We start from the raw sequence: 21336 nt of genomic DNA, 5'->3' as shown, positions 1-21336 counted from the left end.
ATTAGGATAAACAAAGATATGTTTCTACAAATATCAGAGCTATCCGACATAGATATTTGTTGTTTTTTTTTGTGTATCTGATATTCTGAAAAACCGTCCTGAATATTTTTTTTTTACATATATGGAATTATGTACTTATTTGACAAGCGCCTAGCTACCATCTTTTATTTTATAGCGTATCTTTTGCTCAAATAGTTGATTATCTTATCAGCACATAGACGAAAACTTTTGAATTGAAGTAAAACTGAAATAAGGAACGTTGCGAAATTTTTATACAAAAATTACTTCGAATGTGTACTAAGTATGAAGTAGGCCATCAAACGAACAGAGAAAATTAATAAGGCAGTACTTGTTTAACGCTTTATTGTGAAATTTGTAAAATTGGTGTCAGATCCATACGAAGAGGATGACCAGGATTTTCTTTGACAGGCAAATACGAAGCGAGCAGATTTAATAAAAAATCATATAGCCTACTGTTGTTCCTTACAACCCCACGAAAATCAGATATTAGATAAACGTGGAACGGATCTTGCTGGAGTCGGGCTCCTGCTTCATCTAGGTTTATCCTTGATGTTATACGGACCAACAATAGTTGTTGTCTAAACCAAACTGTCAAGCACAATTAAACTGCTTGATAGAGCGAAAACAAAACAGGTAAAACATTCATCATAATGATTGGTATATCAATAACTCCCAGCCAATCTCTAATCTGAAAACAGTTATGTGACGTTTTGAGATGGGTGCGTGTATTTCTCCTTATACAATCAGTCAGTTGGTTTCCGATCCTCACTAGAGTACACGTTCTTTTTTAATTGCAACATAATTTGTTTTATAATGGAAGAAAATTTAGATTAAAACTTGAATTTATTAGTTCCATTCGTTAAAATAATTTCCCAGGATATCATTTCATTTTATTTACTAGCATCTAGGCTGTGTTTACACAGTACTTATGCAAATATCTGTGTAAATCCCTCACTCCCCCCAACCCAAAAGGAATAAATGTCATTCCCTATTCAGTATTGGTAATGGCATTGAAGGTTGTCTACCTGAATAAACTTACACGATTTCCTCATAAAAGGAAAATGACTTGTAGAAAAATCTCGCATTATTTAATATTAAAATAAACTAAGCTTTATCAAGTTTAGGTTCAAGCAGGTTTTACTGTATAGCTCAATTTTCCTTTCGTGTATATTTTGGGATATTAGCCTTAGGAATTAACAAACAACCAAATCATAGCTCTCCCAACAAGTTTCTGTATAGAGAAAGAACGCATCTTCAAGTTGAAACCTAATTTTTTAAAAATGGATAAAGATAGGAAACCTATAAGATGGGATGACCACCAAAATATTTCCGCCTATCTGAAGGTGGCACCTCTGTTGAATTCATTGGCTCTGGAATAAGACTGTGACACATTGTGATGTTTGGCATACTTGTACAGCCCATCCTTCTTCGAAGATGATACATTTCCCAATAGCAGAATCCTTCAAACATGGCTATTTTTTACTCCTCATACAGTATGATCACGTATTTTCTTTGCAGATATTAGATTATAATCTTCCCCTGATCATGACTTGGATTCGAGAAAATATGCTCTTTAAACTTAGATTAGGATTGACAGTTTTCCTTAGTTTTATAAAGAAAATTTCCAAAATATTATAATGCTGATGTAAGATGCCTTAGGATTGAACAGGTGTATGTATTAGACCCCGGCGCCGCGCCGGCGGATCGACCGAACGCCGCCGACGAGAGGCCCGGTCGAACGCCGCCGAAGTGTCTTAACGCCGCCGGCACGCCGCAGGCATGCCGCCGCCGGCAGAGGCGGCGGCGTTCGGTCGACTTTAAATTATTTTTGCGGCAATTCTTTATTGCGTCAACCGCAAAGTCAGAGCTTTTCCTTCTCGTGTGGTTTTGTATTTCGATTTTCCTGATTAGAAATCAAGCAGAGCTTTCACTATCCCCGACTTTCGGGTATTTCCCCGAAAATCTATGCGTCACCCCGAAAAAAAATTTGGTTCCCCGAATCCCCAAAAATCACGCAATCACGGTGCCACCCCTAGTGATTTATCACCAGTGACTTTCCCTGCCAAATATTACTTTGTACACCATAATTCTTCACTGCTCTCTTGTTCATTAGTTTTCGGCTCTTTTGTTACTCTGCATCAAAACCAGACAGATGCAATATGCTATTGCAAATATTACAATATACACAGTTTTTTATATGTTGACTAAAAAAGTATAGTCTTTTTGAAATGAGTATAAATCATTTGGAATGCAGTTTCCCATTCGCTATTCCTTACATCATTCGTAGTCAAGAATTTTATTTTCAAGTTGAATAGAATTATAGACCGCATTCACTACTATACAGCTTCAGCCTTTTGTTGGTTTTTTAAATTTACAGCCGACAGATTGTTTCTACAGCTGAATTTTAATTTTGCAGATTTTTTTTTTTTTTTTGCTGTTTTTAGGTAAGATTTTCTTAATGTTTAATACTCAATTATTGAACACCTGATAGAAAATACAATCTTATTTCGGGAACATTTTTATCCCCCCCCCCCAAAAAAAACAGCCTTCGGTTGAGACAAAATTTAGCTATAGACTAAGCTATGTACAAGGTTGGGGAATTAAAGATTGAACCGGAAGTTACCCAAAAATATGACTGATAAATAAATTGTAAATTATTGCCTATAGGGGAGGGGGATAGGGGGCTATCATTTTAAAATCATAATACCTCATTTTATTTTTAATTGAAAGCAGGGATGCCAAAAAGCTAGTTATTTTTGTAATTTAAAGCGGAGACAGAAGAAAATGATATCAAATTCCCTGGGAATCCATTGAAATATTTTGATAGACCCAGGCCCCCCCCCCCATTGGGACTTGTTCATTGTCTTGGGTATTTTGCGATTTCTCATAGGCTACTGGCCTAATTTGGCTTTTGTGCGTGCTCCCTTTTAATTCGATTCTTTGGATCTTATGGAATGCCATGGCGAATTTATCACTCAGTTTTCCAATAATTTGAGGTATATATTAATAATTTCGAAATTTTTGTTGTTGTCTTTTTACACCTTTGCTCATACCCTCAATTTTTTTTTTCAATGATCAACAAGCTTTTTAACGTTATTTTGCGTGTTTGTTTGAACCATATAGTGACATTGTTAATTATTCAGTAAATTGTTTTTCTAATGAAAGCTAAGACGGTATCCTATCAAGGTGGTATCCAAAGGGGGGGGGGGTTAGGGAGGTATTATATTTAAATGATAATAGTCCAATCCGGTTTTTTTTTCCTATTGATGAAACGGGAATACTTTGAAAACATTCATTCACATGTACCAGCCAGATTCACACTAAAACGAATTGGTGTGACGAAAGCAATATCGACATCCCCATCTAACGTTGAACCCGATTAACAATGGCGCCCTTTGCCAAGTTCCCAAGTTACATTAAAAGGCCTGGTTATGATAAAAGCTTTCGATTTTAGAGGTTCAAGGAGGAGTCTTTGACAGTCTTATGACCTTAGGGTATTAGATGTTGCAACGTTCTTACGTATCTACAGTGGCTTAGAAAATTCGATCACCCCACAAATGATTACCAAAAATATGCACAAATGTAACATTTGGAATATTATAACACTTTTTTCAAAGCTTTGAAGAAAAGCAAAAAAGTCTAAATACCCCTAACTACGCTTGAAAGCTATTTTAAAAAGAAACTGTTTGGAGATTTCCATGGAAATGACCATAGCAGAAGCTTTGAGCCTGGGAGGATCAAAGAGAAGTCTAAGTATTTTGACCACAGGTGACTTATTGTTGCGACTTTCTTAAATTTGGTAATTCTTGTGAGCATTTGGAAATCAAAGCTTAAACTCAATAACTGATACTAAGTGTCCTAACATTTTGCTTTGATTAGAAGTGACGGACTAGGATTAACATTTCAACATCTTCCTGGAACTACTTCAGTCTGCATATTATTTCATTTAATTACACTTAAAACGGATGAGCTTTTCATTTTTTACATAAGAAAATAGCTGGTACTTCATTTTTCTTCATAGCGAATAAACTATTAAGTGTTTTTTGTGTCATTGTAATTGAAGTGTTCATCATGTATTTTTAAATTTGATAAATTTACTCCTTTTAGATAGAGTTTATAATTTGACTGATATTAGGTATTTATCATTGTATAATTTCGAATGAATTCCCGGAAGGAAAAACAAATAATATCCAAAAGAGCAACAGAAAGCAATAAAAAAAGCAGCAGTTCAGCCTTGGCATATATGACGCACATTATATAAAGAAGCCAAAAAAAACTTTATAATGCATTTCTTTTTAATTCTAATTAAAAACCAGTTTTTGATAAAAGAAGGCTTCTTGGGAATCCAAAAGAGCAAAAAAAAACAAACAAACAATAAATATCAAATTCGCCCATTTCAACTGTTTTAAATGTGACAAAACAGATATAGGCAAAGGATATTATGAAAAAATTAAGCTTCTAAGTTCAAAGTTATATTCAAAGTTTTTACCCAGATAACTGAGGAATTTTGTGATACGGTATTTGAAGTTTTATATGCAGTAATGCTCGATGAAAAAAACTACTAATTTTGATAATTATTTATGTTAAGAATACATAGCTAATAGATACTTCAACTACTCGTATTATGCAAGGGTTCTGAAACGCCACAGCCATTTCGTTTCTGCCAGATTTCTACTTCTCTTGATGAATAAAGCAGAAGACCAGTTTCCAGCCAGTGACTTGTGAATATTTGAACTCATGAATAGGCTCGAACGTGTTGTAAACTTAAGCTGTGATTTGAGAAAGACTGATGAAAACATTAATTTTTGCGGTCAACATTGATCGCGCCGGCGGCGTGCTGTTTTTTGCCCCGCCGGACTTCCCTCATCGGCGCGGCGCCGGGGTCTAGTCTGTATTATGTGCAAGAAAAAGGAAAAATGCACCTGAAATAGGCAAAATGACGGAGTTCTCTTGAGTTTTAGTATCTTTGTTAAAATTGTTACGTTTTAACCCCCCTCCTCCCCATTTCCTCGTTATAGGGCAAAATTCAAATAATGGGTGTGTGTCCAATGGACATTTTCATTCTTCAAGTATGTTAAATAGGATCAGAACCAAGGTCGTACTAGACTTATGTACTCTTCCATTGAAGCAATGTTGTTCGTTTTGAACCTTGACTTTAGCATTACACATTGCATTATATCTAGCTGCCCCCGTCTTGACATTTAAACTTAAATCATATTATACCAGAACCCCTTTTTTGGACTTTAGAATTGTTTCCATAATAGACACCAGTGCGGCTTAGAAGACTCCGTTGGCCACTTTTAACAGAAAATAACAAAGTTTCGCAGAAGGCCCATTCAGCTAATGCATTCAATTAATGTTACTAACGATGGTCCTGAATTCAAACCATTAGACTACTTAAAACTGTCCGTAGACAACTGCTCAAGTAAGTATCAAGCACATCATCATCGACTTTTCGAAATACCCCCATTCCGTACTTCAGCATAGTCGAAGTCAATACCGTTGCATCTAATATCCTAATCTTAGTTCGAAGACTTATAAGTAGATCTTTTACCTTGCTATTCTTCCAAACTTTTTTCAGCTTCGAAAAACACCCTGCACCTTTGGCTACAGTGTCGTCAATCGGGGGGGGATACATTCCTCTAGATTTGTTTGCCCTTGCCAAATTTTGAAAAATACTTTAGGAGGTATTTTCATTGAAAAAGACAATAAATCCCAAATAACTTATGAATTGACGCCACAGCTTGCCTTTGCTATATTTTGCATCTTCATTGCAACGAACATCCTTGCTAATAATTGTGCAACCTAGGCAAGTGAAGTTATCAACTCGGTTGATCTTCTTCTTGCCTAGTGTCACCTCTTCATGCTCATTTATTGTTACTTTAAAGCGAGGTTAATCAACTTACTTTCGCTTGCATCTCAAACTTCTTATAAAAATCTTTCTCTTTTCTGCCAAGCTTAAAGGTTATTTACTTTTTAATATTCCTAGCGGCTTTTATAACTTCTGACCTTAGACATTTTTTTGCTACTTCCCAAACTCTTTTCCTAAAATCATTCCGTCCATCTTCTACACAATTTCTAAACCCTCGAATTTCATACCAAATGTTCTTGTAACTTTCCTTTCAAATTCCCCTTCCGAAGTTTACCAACATCATAACCACCTAGAAATTAGTTGTCCTTTCTAAATTCTAAACTTAATTCAGGATACTGCTAGCTGATGATTTTTACCTTTAATATAGATAACCGCACTCCTAAATGTCCTTGTCCTATATCAATCCTGCCAGTATTTGATTTACATAGGATTATCGGTCTTACTATTACGCGAGTACTATGAACTTACCGGCCATTCTAAGAACAAATACCTTATTGGTTATAATTAAGTTATTCTACTTACAAAATTATACCAATTTATGATCACTTTTTTCCTTTCTCTATATCAGTCTGTCCTAAGCTAGGGTAGTGCCTATTCTTAAGCATATATCCTAGACATTTCAGTTCATTTATCAACTCTTTTTAAATGAAATCGTGCCTATTTATTCCTGGAACTGTATTCAAGGTCCACGGGTCATTACTGTCCTCCTCGGTTGGTTCTACAGGGCCATCTTATGGTTAATATCGTGCACTTTGTCCATTGTAAAAAAAAGACTTATGACAAAATCCGAGATGGAACACAAATACACAACAAACCTGTAAATATTTATTGAAAAAGCGCTTTATAACAACAATACACAATAAGCTTGAGATTGAAGTAGATATTTTATTATTTTCACTTTGCAGTCCCAATAGTTTCAAGCTGGTTTTTAATTTTGTTCTTCAATTTGCTGGCTAAACAAAACACTTTCAAATTTGCTGCCAGACGAATCATCACTATGTTTAGCCATTATTTCAACTTAAATGCATATAGAAAAATTAAGATTTCACTCAATTCTTTGGTCTAGACGTGCTACTATCTTTAACAAATTACTAATATTATATATATTTTTTGCTCAACAGTAAGAAAGAATTATTTCTTTTAGTCCTCCTAATAAATAAGATCCTACAAGAAAATTTAGAGTTCACATTCAAAGAAGCCAAATAGTCAGGCCCGTCTGCACACGTCTAAATTGCATTGGACTTTTACTAAAGCAGGGTTTCCTGAGTTTAGTCTATATCCACCATTTGAGGGTTGGACTTCTTGCGAAATTTACACTAGAATGGCTTTTCGCCGCCGTGCTTTCTTGTCTAAAGAGTCAAACTCGATGTTTACGCGAGAAAAAAATATCTTAAAAAATCCACATCGCTAATTTTTTCTTCCATGTGCTGTACAACTTGGAAGTTGAACTGGATCTTTGGGCAAAATGTTTTGCGGAATCCAAAATCTTATTTATACACGCACACATGGGAACGATTCCTCTAGGATCTAGTCCAAGGAAATTCGAGACAAAAAATGCACTTGGGGGTCTCTAAAATCCCCAGGAATAGGCTACCGACGACATCCACTCTTAACTTGTCGAATCTAGACCATATGGGGTTTCATTAGTGTTGTACATCATATGTCCAGTCAAACAGGTTCCTCATATATATCGCACTGGTACAATATCATAAATATACAATCACATCTCAATAGGCGAATAATGACTTTGGGCGAAATTATTTTACTTATTTAACACCTAAACGGTGTCTCTCCGACAAATATAATCATGTCAGGAGACTAGCAAGACTTAAAATACGAAATTTTTTTCGCAGCTTTAATGCTTATTAGGTCAATACATGACTGGTTCAATGCATTTTATGGGCATATTATGTATGTCTTTTCACTACCCAGCGAATTTGGCAGCAGCTGGGATACTTGATTCGACATAATAATTGCCTATCAATTGGCCAGCTCTTCTTGTTTGACGTCAGAGGAATAATTAATTGCGAAAATGCCTTCAGATTTAATGCACAGAAATTGGGTCCATTTTTCTTTTAGAAAGAGATTCGAAGAGACAGCTGTACAAGTCGTTTCACATTCCAGTAATTGCAAAACAGGATAGAGGTCTTCATATCTAAAATTAAGGAATGCTTAATTAAGGAAACTCCACACAGAGATCTAGCGCAGCAGAAAGTTGAAAACAGGATCAAAGTTTAGTTCCCTAGACTAGTGTTAATTTCAGGGAGCTTTACACCGAGTTTCTCTAAGGTAGGTCAACAAGAGGTAGCAATCTATCCGATCTCAGTCTCTAATCAAGACACGGGCACAACTGCTATTCATGGTGAAGATTTTTGTAAAAAAAATTAATTTATACGGACATCATTATTATCCAGCTGGTTGACTCTCAACTAGTTGTAATCACAATTATTATATTAGACATATCTTAACTTTGAAGGAATAGGCATATTATCCAGATAAACATTCAGGAATGAATCCGAAGTTTCGGTGTCTAGACCCCTTAAATGCCAATGTTCTCTGATTCCCTCATAAAGACAAGAAATGTATACAGATAAAAGATTGGGCGTCTGTTACGCAAAAATGGCAAGTCTAAAAAGCATTTAGCATATATTAACGCCAAGTTGCAGTTCTTTGTTTGACCATAGTTTAATAAATATTATTAACCAACATATCACTAAGATTTAACCATTAAAAATTCATCTTTAGCAAAAAACTTCGTTTATAGATTCCCAAGGTTGGTTTTCTTCCCATCTTTGACCGTCCGTTTTTGTTGGACGTAGATACTCGCTTTTTTTTATAATAGTAGGTTTATACTAGGGTTTTGACTGTTGGAAACCGGCAAAATCTGTTTGACGCCCGGAAACACTAGGTCGTAGCTACAAAAATATAGCAGACAAATTCTAACAGTTCCATTCGACTCGCCATGTCGAGATTACAAGAGGCCCGTCCCAAATTCAAAAACAAATATTTGTGTAGATACTAAGTTTGGGCAGAGGACAGCCACTACATGCTTTCATACGAACCCAAAAACAATCCCTGTATAAGTACCTGCTTGGGGCTAGCCAAAGTAAGTTTAGTTAGACGTTTGTAATGCAAACTGCTTTGGCTATTTGTGCTTGGGTCTAAGTAACAAATACACAAATGGATCCATTTGTCTATTGTTTACTAATGTTTTCTTAAGCTATATTCTTTGAGTCGGCTTATCATAATCAAAACAACGTAAATTGTTCGTCTAAGCAACCCAATTCCACATGAAGGAATAATAAAAAAAGATCTACAAAACTAAAAAAAAGTTACAGAATTTTAATAAAAGAGACTACAAGACTAAAGAAAGGTTATTATGCAACGAACTTTACACACTTCGAGAGATTTTACAAACTTCGAAAAGATGGTGTCACAAATAAACAAAACAATACCCTTTTCGTGAAGTAGAAATGAGCCGTTTAGATGCCAATTTGATCAAGTTCATAAAAAAAACTGAATAAGTTTAAAAACAAAACTTATTGCTAACTTAGGTTTCAATGAATCAATCCTTAGTCGGACGAATTTTAAAATTTTGTTATATTGACGCTTGTGTCGGTGAATCTAAAATACCCTTAAGCAATTTATAACATTCTTTGTCAAATTTACTTCGAGAAATAAACCAACTAGTGATCAATGACATGGAAATGTTAGTCATTATTGGGTAAAGCCCCTAATGAATTAGGGAATGTTCAACTGAATGCAAAGTTAAAAGTCAGGTGCTTGGTCGTTAACAACAAGTAGAGAAACAAGTGGATTCGGTCAAATTGACAGCTGAATGGTCAATTATACAATACATACATATATGAAACGTAAAAACTACCACATTTCAAATTATAAAAACTATTCCTCTGGTAGGGGCGAAATCGCCCAATAGAACTAGCGCTAGGAAAAAGATTAAGAAAAGGACTAGTAAGCATTACAAAGAAGAGAAGGAGCATACCCAAGCAAAACTGTGACAGTGTTGGCGCGCTTCTTTTTAGAACAATGTACTGCAGCTTAATTACCCCACCAGTCGGGCCCTGCTGATGCTTGGTGTCCACTGTGGGCCGCATAGCCACCGCCAAAACCTCCTCCATATCCAGCTGGAACAAATGAGAAAAGAAAATGAGAAAATAATGAAGTCAAGAAACCCGTAGGAGACAAATCAAAAATATTTCAATTGATACTTTCAGGTAGTCAATATTTTTCGATAACAATATTAACCGAAGAAGATCGTCAAGCAAGATTGGGATCCATGAAAGGCACAATAGTAAAATTTTCTTTACTCCGAGATTCTCCTTCTCTAGAAAACTTGCAGCCCCTGAGTGCATTGTCAATTTCCAGTAGGACAAAGAATAAATTCATTATATTCATTTTGATTCAAAAATATACAGGAATAAATATTCCTGATTACTATACTTTGGGCCGACTCATTTATTAAATTAAATAAATAGTACCAGATGGCAGAAAAAAATCGATAGAAAGCATATCTTTGTCAATAATTCAGTAGTTACATATATACCCACTGTCAAAAATGCAGATAAAACAAAAAACCTGTTCTTTCTTTCCTTTTTTCTGAAAAAAAAAAAAAAACTAAAAACAAAAACAATTCATTTAAGTTATCATGATATAAAAAAACCCTTTATACTAACATTTTTCAGTAGCCATAACTTCAATATTTTGTTGGAACTTGACTGCCAGTCTCGTTGAAATTCGGCAGTCTCTGAGGATACAGACAATATACATTGCAGGAAGCAGCAAACCCACAAAATCGTACTCAAAGCATTTTTTTTATTTTGTTTTACAAAGCGAAATCTAAAAGACCTACTCCGATATTCGGGTATTGCGATATTGCGTATCGCAATACAAGTACACGAATTTAGCATCCAAAATGCAAAAATGTAAGAAAAGCTTTATTTTTAATTCGTACAGTATTTTTTATAAAAAGGATTTAAACTGTAGTAGGTGAAACATCCTATTAGTTATCATTTGCATATTACTTTATATATCACGATTTAAAATGTAGTTAGCAAAAAAAAAAAAAATGTTAAGAAAATCTTCATGATTACTGTAATAATTGATTAAGCACCGCTTAAGCACCGAGCGATTCTTGAGTAAGTCTGGCCGACTTTTATGGGAGCACAAAAAAATATCCCCTGAAGCTTTTACTCTTTATTAAACTCATTGCGACAATTCGCTTGTTTTTCTACAAGTTTCGCGCCCGTTGTTTAAAATTTAAAACATGAATTTCATTTATTTTCGTTATTTGCAAGTAATTATTATTTTTGGATAAGCGGCACATAAACCGAAGGACTGTTCGCAATTTTGGTGATGATGTGTTGATTTGGTGTTAATGTGTTCCAAACTATGGTGTTAATTCTAATGTGTTGGAGAAAATACGATTCAAATTTAAAAGCAGAAGCTTACTTGGGGTTAGGTTCCTGCTGCCCTGTTGCTCGACTGTCTTTATGCATTTACTTTTGTGGTCTTGTCATGAGAATGTTCATCTCTTTATTTATGTTCTTATTTTCTTTCCGTTACTACAATCATCAATAATTTTATTCGTAATTAAGCACTATTATAAGCGTGAAACGATTACTCGCTCCAAGAAGCTTCCACGTCCTTTCCTTTGTTTATGTAGTGGGCTATAGATAAATTATTATAATTATTATGTCCATTCTATCACGGATTCTATCCAGCAGAAAATGAAATGATTCAAAATAAGCTTAATATTAATTTATTAAAACTGAAATTTCAATTAAATCTAGTGTATTCGAATCGAATCTGCAATTTCATTAAAATAAGAATTTATGGATTATAAATAGTTCGGGGTAATTCTGCTTGCAGAACATATAACTAGTACTAACAACACATCATGGCACCAAGCCACCTGACACCAACACAGCTACGGAAGCTTCTTATCCATCCCAATCTAATCAAAGCTTCACTCTCTAGCCCCCCTTTCCTCCCACCAAGTTTCAATTCCCTTTGAATTCTTACTTATGATATCTTCTCAGCCACAGATTGCCAATCTTCGGCAATCAGATGTTTGAAACATTTATTTGCACGGTGGACACTGAACTGTGCACTAATCTTACACATTGAATTATCGAGATCTCCAAAAAAAAACAAAAAAACACGCATTTAACAAGCATTTCTATCTAGGACAATTAAATTAACTACACAATCTAATTCCTGGAGAATTTTGCAGAGTTTTTCAAAACATAGGCTAGTTATAATACACACAAAGGTACGTACCTGGCCTTTTAATAAAAGAGAACCTTTAACTTCGACCAAATTTAAATTTGACATAGAAAAAAAAAGTACAATTAGCATAGTTGAAACATTCAAAATGTCCTGCCCAAAAGGGAAAGAATATTCCACTGTTAAAATCTTGAGAAGCAGATCGATCGGGGGGGGGGGGGGAGAGGGGGGGGAGAGATTACACAATCTAATTCCTGGATAATTTTGCAGAGTTTTTGAGAACATAGGCTAGTTATAATACACAAAAAGGTGCGTACCTGACCTTTTAATAGAAGGGGACCTTTAACTTCGATCAAATTTAAATTTGACGTAAAAAAAACAAAACAATTAGCATAGTTGAAACATTCAAAATGTCCTGCCCAAAAGAGAAGGAATATTCCACTGTTAAAATCTTGAGAAGCAGATTTCTAAAGATCGAGCGGGGGGGGGGGGGGAGAGGGCACAAGACAATTTTTTAAAGAAAATGAATTTAAGCTTTAAATGCTTAAATTCATGAGTTAAGCTTTAAACAAACTTGGATAGACGAGAAACATGCGCATCTTGTTTTTGCCCCAGGTGTGTTCATGCCACAACGAGCAGTTGATAGTAGTCGTAGTAGTAAAATCTCAGGCGAAAACTTTTGTGGTCCAACTGTCCCTTGGCCAAATCCCTAGCTAGTATTCGCAGGCTTTGTAGGGGTATGTATTTCAGCTAAAATGTTTAAGGTTCTCTAGGTGTGTGGTTACTCAAAAAAGAAAAGTAAAATCCTTACCGTTAACATTTTGGCCACCATAGCCACTATAAGCAGAACGACCAGCGTTCGAAGCAGATCCACCTGGACCCCCACGCGAGCCTGGCTGAGTACGGTAGTCTCGAGATCCAAAACCTCCACCAAACCTAAAAAGAAAACATAAAAATGATACAAATTACCGTCAAACGCTTTACGTGTATTAAAATTAGGCACTGGTATCTTTTAATATGGCATAAATAATAGCCGCATAACGGTGATAAATTACTGTATCCTCCGTTGAGAGGTTGATCAGTTTTTATTTACTTCGTCGCGGAATTTTGGGGCGTGTTTGGTAGGTTTCAACACAAGTAAATAATATAATTTTTTCCCCTGTCAGTGAACTCTCAGGCTGAAATCAGTCTTACTCATGCAAATAAAACAGTTATTTTTTGGGGGGAAAACAAAGGGAAACCAGTTCTAGAAACAACATGCCATTACATATATATATATATATAAAATCTAAATTTCTAGGTATCTGCTGTGCTTGCACCATATTTCTATATCCTTCTATTGTTCCTTTGTAAAAATTTCGATCAAAATATGTTCACAAGAGATGTAATTGTATTTTACAATAGATGGAAAAGATGGACTTGCCATGACTAATTGGAGTAAAGCCAAGAAAGATAGTCTCAGTGAGAAGCAAAGCTGGCATAACCCCTTTTCTGATTTACATAAAAATGATGTCATTTCATTTGTTAATAGATAGATAGTCTATCATCCATCCTAGGACAAAACTAAGGCAGATAGGCATGAGTAATGGTAATTCAAATGAAGGTTTGCCTACTGGGAGAGCCCTATATCAATTTTAAATTCTTGGACAACCCGCTTGAGACTCTAGGCAGGTTTGCCTTTCCAAAAACTAACACAAGTATTTGTCCAATAAGAGTCATACTTACTCCCACCATTTACCCGTACCATTTAAACATTTTTGCCTCTCAATTACTCGGACTATCTGCCTTGTCTTTTTTCTACAATTAGGCATGTCTTGATGCCTTCTGCAAAATATTTGATTTTCAATTCAAACAATGATGTCATTTCATTTGTTAATAGATAGTCTATCCTTCATCCTAGGGCAAAACTAAGGCAGATAGGCATGGAGTAGTGGTAATTCAATTCAGGTTTGCCTACTGGGAAAGGTCAATAGTTTTAATTAAAACTATTTGTCATAGCCTATAATACAATTCTCTCCTCTCCCCTCTTTCTGTGTGTATTTTCCCTCTATTCCCAGTTCATGCTATGTACTTGAATAGACAGGATTATTTCAGGCATTATTATTATTTTTTATAAATAGATACAAGAGAATACCAAGGGATTTTCTGATAACTTACGGAATTTCCTCATAAGATCACACAAGCAAAGTCAAATATCAAATATTTTATCTTCTCATAGAACAAGTTGTAAAAACATTACATAAGGCAACAGATTTCAAGTTAGGAGGATAATTTTCTGCTATTTACTTTGCAAACCTTACAGCAACAATACCATCTATCTTTTATGTAAAAAAAAAGCCGACACTATTTGCAAGTAATAGTGTGTTTTCTTGTCGTACTTACCCCATGAAAAATTATTGGTAATGCTCATAATGTCATGGAAGGATACGTTTATACTCATACATATTCTTCTGATTTATGCTCATACTGGAGGCTCAAAATATCCATATTTCATACTGCTTGTTAATCAAAGTTGGTATTTTGCATTTTATAAATTCTTCTCTTAAGAATAAACACCCACGTTTATACTAACAGGTGTAGACACATAGGAAATAAATTATTACAGTTAAAATACTCAGGTTTTTTGTTAAAACTATTTCTTAATACTGACCAAAAGGCTGGCATGGAAGACGAAAACGAAAAAAAAAAGAAAAAAAAAGGAAAAAAGTTTTAAGCATCCAAGAAGGGATAAATATCACTTCAAAAATGTTTCAATTTACGTGTATCAGTTGCCTTAAGCATCCAAGAAGGGATAAATATCTCTTCAATAATGTTTTAATCCATGTGTATCAGTTGCCTTTTATCTCAGAAGAGGTAACTACTTTGTCTAAGGTTTTGATTGTACAAATGAGTGATTGTACATTTCCTGGGTTTTTATTTATGTCGGCGTTAATTTCTAATTCTGTATTTTTTCTTTTTTTTATTGAGAGAAAGTGAAACGGATAGAGAGAACAGGGACATGAAAGTGTTTCCAAACACAAAAGCTAACCTAAAATTACTACTAGTGTTTATATTTTACCCAACAGCCCAGATATTTGAAATCAAAACAAGAATGATCAAGAGCTTACTTCTTTCCTCCTCCAGCACCGCGACGAGTGTTTCCAACAGACGATCGCATTTCACTTCCCATAGCTTCTAGCCATGATGGAAGGTCCTGTTTGGATTCTTGGATCAGTTCAACCAAATCACGCACAAGATTTCTATTCTTCTCGTTGAAAAAAGAAGTCGCGAGACCTATAAAAAAAGTTCTTATGTGAAAAAATAAAGAGAAAGAATAAATTCATGGAGCTTAAGATACTTGAGATAAGTGAACAAGCGAGCCAAAACCGAGAACAAAGAATTTGGTGTGCATAACTACGATTGATAAAAGAAGAAAAAAGGGGAAAGGAGATCCTCCTCGAAACTGATAATACTGAGGTGGTTTAGCGTCTTGAACCAAAAGAGTAGCCGAGGATTATTCTAAATTTTCAAGAGCTTTAAGCCTTAAAATCAATTTGTGGGAAAAAAACTCAGTAATGGCTTTTCATCAGCCGTAGATCTAACTTTAGTTTCTAGTTGGTAGAAAACGAGATCTTTATAAAACAGTAAAAAGAGCAAAGGTTCAAGCTCTAAGAAAATACAAGTTACGCCACATACGAAGTAATATTCTAACCAGAAATACCAGATTCGTATCCAAAACCTAAAAAAGATGGTAATACTAGTATTATCGGCTCGACCCATCAATGAACATGTACAAGTGAAAAGGCTCCATGAAACCAAATTAGAACAAAAAACCGAGCAAATTGAAAAGCACACATTAATTGACCCTAAACGAGGTCCGCTCAACTACCGATTTACTTTTAGACTTGCTCCCTTTTTTTCATTGCTATTGCCAGTACCCTAAAATTATAAAAAAAAATTTGACACTTAGCATAAAATCTTGAGAGAAAAATCTTTGTTCGAAGACGGACAAATTTTTATTAATTTAACGCGAATAGTTTTTACTTGATCTCGGGAATGATCTATAATAGAATTGTGTAACCAGTGCCAATGGTGAGGGTAAGCTGTACTAGTGACCATACTGGGAGCCTTGAAAGAGAATATGGTCAATAGAAGGGGACTGTCAATGGAGTTTATACTCAAAATACATTACATACTGCAGCGCTTCTATTGTCTTAAGATTTTCCTCTTTTATGGGCTTTTTACTTGAGCCTCTATCCAGTTTGAAACTGTGATCTTTCACGAAAGCTAGATGACCGAATGGAAGCTTTTCACGGGAGGTTCCAATTTTTCTTTTTTTTTCGTGCGACTAATAGGAATTCAAAAATAAAATAACAACTTCTTTTACTATATATGGCATATATACTAATTTTTTAATTTGACAAATTCCATATTAACATGTTTATATACAACTAAAATATATTTTAATTGTCAAATGATTGCTTCGACAAGATTCAAAACTTACCAAGATTTCCCATTCGACCAGTACGCCCAATACGATGAACATATTCTTCGACATCAGATGGGAGGTCAAAATTGATAACATGCTTGACATGGGGGATGTCCAAACCACGTGCAGCGACCTTCAAACACATACAAACTTTAAACGATTATTCAATATAACCTACCATTACTACTATTAACAACCCACAGCACAACCAAGCCATCCAAGGCAACAAAGCTACGATCCTCCATCTCAGTTTATTCGTGTTTCACTCTACCCCTTCCCACGAAGTTCCAATTTCCTTGAAACCATTAACAAGATCCTTGTCAATCTCTAATCCTTCGTCAGTAAGACAGTGACTTACCTATCTTAATCGTTCTTTCATTATAGGCTTAGACAATGGAATCGAACCTGATTCTTCGTATAGCTTACTTTTTAATATACGGCCAGTTAAAATAGTGCCTAAAATTATCCTTAGAAAATACACCTGGAAAATTGTTAGCAAGTCTTCCTTGGCTGTTTGAAGCGCCCGCGTTTAAAAGCCATTCCCATAGTTTCCAAAATACTGATCTTAGTTACCGGATTTATATTCCCATTCTTCTAAACTTTTGTATTGCGAGCAATGATAACAATAATAAAAAAAAAACACCCATCGATTGGGCTACTCTACTTTTTTATATCTTCTCTGCGTCCACCATATTTTCAAATAATACTGACCCGGTGCGTGAAGCTATCCATTTGACTGATTTTCTCGTTACATATCACCACCTCTTCACCCTCATTTATTCCTATTCACGCGAATTGGTCTTCTTAACGTTAAATTTCTTCAAATATCAAACCTATCTTGCACCCCAACTTTCAAAACCTCTAAAAATTCCTTCATTTCACTCTTACCCAAGACACTGAACGATAATTTAAGCCTAGTAGAGTTTCACCTTCCCATTAGATATCCGTCACTTTTGCCGTGCTCCTTACGACGAAGTCCATCGATAATCAAAATAAATCATATCCAGTCTTCAAAATTTGTCGCCAATCTTGCAACCTCCATATTACAGAAAACCTGCGCAATCAACACCTAAGGCGTTGATGTTTTGAATGCTTTTAGTACTGTCTCTAGATCCTCTTCGCAAACGAATTTTCATTTAGTTCCAAATTATCGAAAGCCTCTAAGTCTTTTCTATATTATTTCCTTCAACTTACATCAGTTTAAAACATGCTCTAAATATTCAGCCTATCTCTCCTTAACTCTTTCCTATGATTAAATGGGGCCCTATTCCTATATTTAAATGGGACGAAGCCAGATTGACTACTCTTTCCTCAATTTATTGACATGCTAAACTTTACCTAACTATTATGCCGCCTGGCTTCATTTTCCAGATTCTCAGCAACTTTATTGATGGCCTTCATTTCACGTCTCCTTAATTCACACTTTAATGACTTCTCTTACTTTCCAGACTTTGAAAGAGTATGGGTAATTTTCAAGAGTGGAAACTGTCAGCAGTGTTGACATAATATATATATTCTATCAACACTGCTATATATTATTAAATCTTGAAATTGGCAAAATTAGTGTAATAACAATTATTTGACCTCAGCTAGCATTAAGCATTTTAAGATTTCCATTAGTGCTTCCAACTTTCCTCCTAAAGAAACATTCTGCTTCTTCTCAAATTATTTTCCTAGAATTACTCCATCCTTCTAAGAAGATTGTTATTCCACCTTCTATGAAGGCAAAAAGGTCAGAATTAAATTAAAAGGCAGCAAAAATGCCAGTAACCATATATACTGGGAAAATGGGATGTACAACACTCCATAGGTGTTACTTTAATTGAAATTAAACTAGATAAATTATGCATACATTTTTTTGCCGCAAAACTTTTGTGTTTAATATCTACAATTAGATAGATGGTGTTGCAAAAAAAAAAGAAAAAAAAAGCTAAAGCAGACCTTGATTCTCATTTGAAAAATGGTTCTAGACATGCAAAACTCGCGGGTCTCAGCAACATGAGAATCATTTGGAATCTGATCCCACTAGATTTTGAAGCGCAATCACAGATGCATTTCACCTCTTGCAAACAGAATGACGTTTGAAAATAATTTTCTCCATACAGGATACAGTGAGGCCTCATAGCAAAAACAGACTTCCCAGATCCATTTCTTACTGTAATTTTTATTGGGCATGAGTGATGGGGATAGTTGTGTAAACAATTGAAACCTACAATATAATTTTCTTTTAAATAACAACTAAACTTAAAAATTGAAAAAAAAACCTGATTTCCCCAGTTCAGATTAATCGTCGAATCACTAATAAAACGACTAATCTATACCAGAACTGGGCAACAAATTTAGATTTAACAGCAGGTAAAACTTACCGCAGTAGCAACAAGTACAGGCCTTTCTCCAGAGCGAAAGCGACGCAATGCCTCTTCTCTCTCTTTTTGGCTGCGATCACCATGAATAGAGGTCACAGGATAGCCCTCACCCCACAAGAAGTCTTCTAGCCCGTCAGCACCTCTTTTGGTCTCAACGAAAACCAAAGTTAGCGAATCAGTGCCTACAAAAAATTTTTGTTTTAAGAACAGCACACAAAAATAAAAGATACAAGCAACTAATTTAAACTGGTCAGATAATTTTTTTCAACAACATATTCAGGTTTCAAATGTCTAAACATCATTCCTTCTCTTATCTAAAAAAAAAAAAAAAAAAAAAAAAAAAAAAAAAAAAAAAAAAAAAAAAACAGGACGAAAGATGAAAACCAGATTAAGGAGTGAGAAATTGTCAAAACAGAGCGCCACCAGGAAACATTTAAAAAGTCGGAAAAGACCATTGATTCCGAAACCAAAATATGTACACTTTTTATATTCTGTATTTTGATCTTCACGAGAGGAAAAGTAGCTACTGTATTACTCTTTATTGTGGGCGCTCTTGCCCCTAAATAAACAATGAAATTGGTCTTTAGATCTAGAGAAAAAAAAGAAGTTTTTTTCTAGAGAAAAAGAGGTTCCACTTCAGTTCTGATTTTTCCCAAAGAGGTTAAAAAATTTAAAATTCTGTTCTAAATTTCTCGTAAAAGATAGTTATACTTTGATTGCGAATATTCACCATGAAGATAAAGAGTTCCACTTTAATTCAGAGTTTTCTCAAAGAAAGGAAAAGTTCAAGTTATCTTCTGAAAATTTCTCAATGAAAAGAAAAAAGTTGAAGTTCAATTCTCATTTTCTCCAAAGAAAATAAAAAAGGTTCCACTTCAGTTCTGATTTTTCTCAATGAAATTGGTCTTTAGATCTAGAGAAAAAAAGAAGTTTTTTTCTAGAGAAAAAGAGGTTCCACTTCAGTTCTGATTTTAAGACAGTTCTGATTCTAAGACATAAAAAATTTAAAGTTCTGTTCTAATTTTTATGTTGAAGATAGAAAAAAGTCATACATTGATTGTGAATATTCTCCATCAAGATAAAAAGTTCCACTTTATATCTGAGTTTTCTCAGATATAAAATCTGAGTTACAGTTCAATTATAATTTTTCCAATTAATTTAGACTAGGTTACGTGCGCGCACGTAACCTAGTCTACATTAATTGGAAAAATTAGAATTGAACTGCATATCTTCTTTGGTAAAATTCAGAATTTAGCTAACTTTTCCTCTTCTTTAAGAAAATTCAGAAGAGAACTTGAACATTTTTGCACTTCTTTGAGAAAACTCAGAATTAAAGTGGAGCTCCTTATCTTCATTGCGAATATTCTCACTCAAAGTATAACTTTTTCTATCTTCTACGAAAGATTTGGAACAAAACGGAATGCAAACCCAACTTTTGACCAGTCCAAATAAATAAGACCTTATTATGTGTTAAGTCTTATGCGTAAACAAACAGCATATGAAAAAAAAACCCATAAAAAACATGAATTTTCGAAAAAACCAAGGTAAAAAATTCCCATTCGACCGTTATGACGCTTTATTCTTATGGAGATACCAACAAAATTTGGACATCTCTTAAAAACACAGTAAAAAATGACTTTTACCACTTGATAAAAAATAATATACTATCGATAGGTTAAAAATGTCAGGTTCACTTACTCTTTTCAGACCTGAAGAGGCCGGCAGCATTCAATAAATCAAGAAGAAAGGATCGCTTATCATGCTCTTCTACCCAAACAATTTTCTGTGTTATGTTTTCAGAAGCTGATCCAACGCGGCCAACGGCCAAGAAAATGTAGTTTTCTAGGAAATCTCTAGCAAGCATCTAGAAAGACAAAAAACATGTGCAAAGCTGCAATCACAAACATAAAGAAGATTCAAGACGTCCTATTTCACAAATTCTCACTCAAACAGTTCGTGGTAACGAACTAAGCAACGTAAGCAAGGAGCGACCCGGCTAAATAGCAACCGACCGGAGCGACCCGGCTAAATAGCGACCGAAACTATAAAAAACGGATACCAATAGATATATCAAAAGAATCGGATTCTCATGGTGATTTCAAATATATAAGTTTCATCACGTTTGGTTTTGTCCATCGAAAGTTACGAGCCTGAAAATATTTACCTTATTTTCAAAAAAAGGGGGAAACACACTAAAATTCACAGAATATTAATAAAAATTAAAAGTTCTAGTACCCTTTTTAAGTGACCAAAAACTAGAGGGCAACTAGGCCGCCTCCCGCGCTCCATTTTCCCCTAAAGTTACTCGATCAAAATTTTGAGATAGCATTTTATCCAGCATAGTCGAACAATCTAATAACTAT

General features: G+C 34.8%; 1 protein-coding gene across 1 annotated transcript in view; it reads right to left on the bottom strand.

Moving 5' to 3' along the window:
- Positions 1-6698: 6698 nt before the first annotated feature.
- The window catches only part of bel (ATP-dependent RNA helicase bel), a 61360-nt gene continuing 46722 nt past the window's right edge, over positions 6699-21336 (bottom strand). The window contains exons 10-16 of the mRNA XM_089107023.1: positions 20672-20837; positions 18974-19155; positions 16623-16740; positions 15247-15412; positions 12951-13075; positions 9897-10038; positions 6699-8048 (exon numbers count right to left, since the gene is read on the bottom strand). Coding sequence (XP_088963149.1) covers positions 9953-10038; positions 12951-13075; positions 15247-15412; positions 16623-16740; positions 18974-19155; positions 20672-20837 — 843 coding nt within the window. The 3' untranslated portion in view covers positions 6699-8048; positions 9897-9952. The remainder of the gene's footprint in view (positions 8049-9896; positions 10039-12950; positions 13076-15246; positions 15413-16622; positions 16741-18973; positions 19156-20671; positions 20838-21336) is intronic.

The sequence above is a fragment of the Artemia sp. Qi Xiang Cuo genome, chromosome 21 (genome assembly GCF_049724085.1).
Source record: "Artemia sp. Qi Xiang Cuo chromosome 21, ASM4972408v1, whole genome shotgun sequence".
In the NCBI taxonomy this organism is placed as follows: domain Eukaryota; kingdom Metazoa; phylum Arthropoda; class Branchiopoda; order Anostraca; family Artemiidae; genus Artemia; species Artemia sp. Qi Xiang Cuo.
This window is presented reverse-complemented; position numbering and strand designations above follow the sequence as displayed.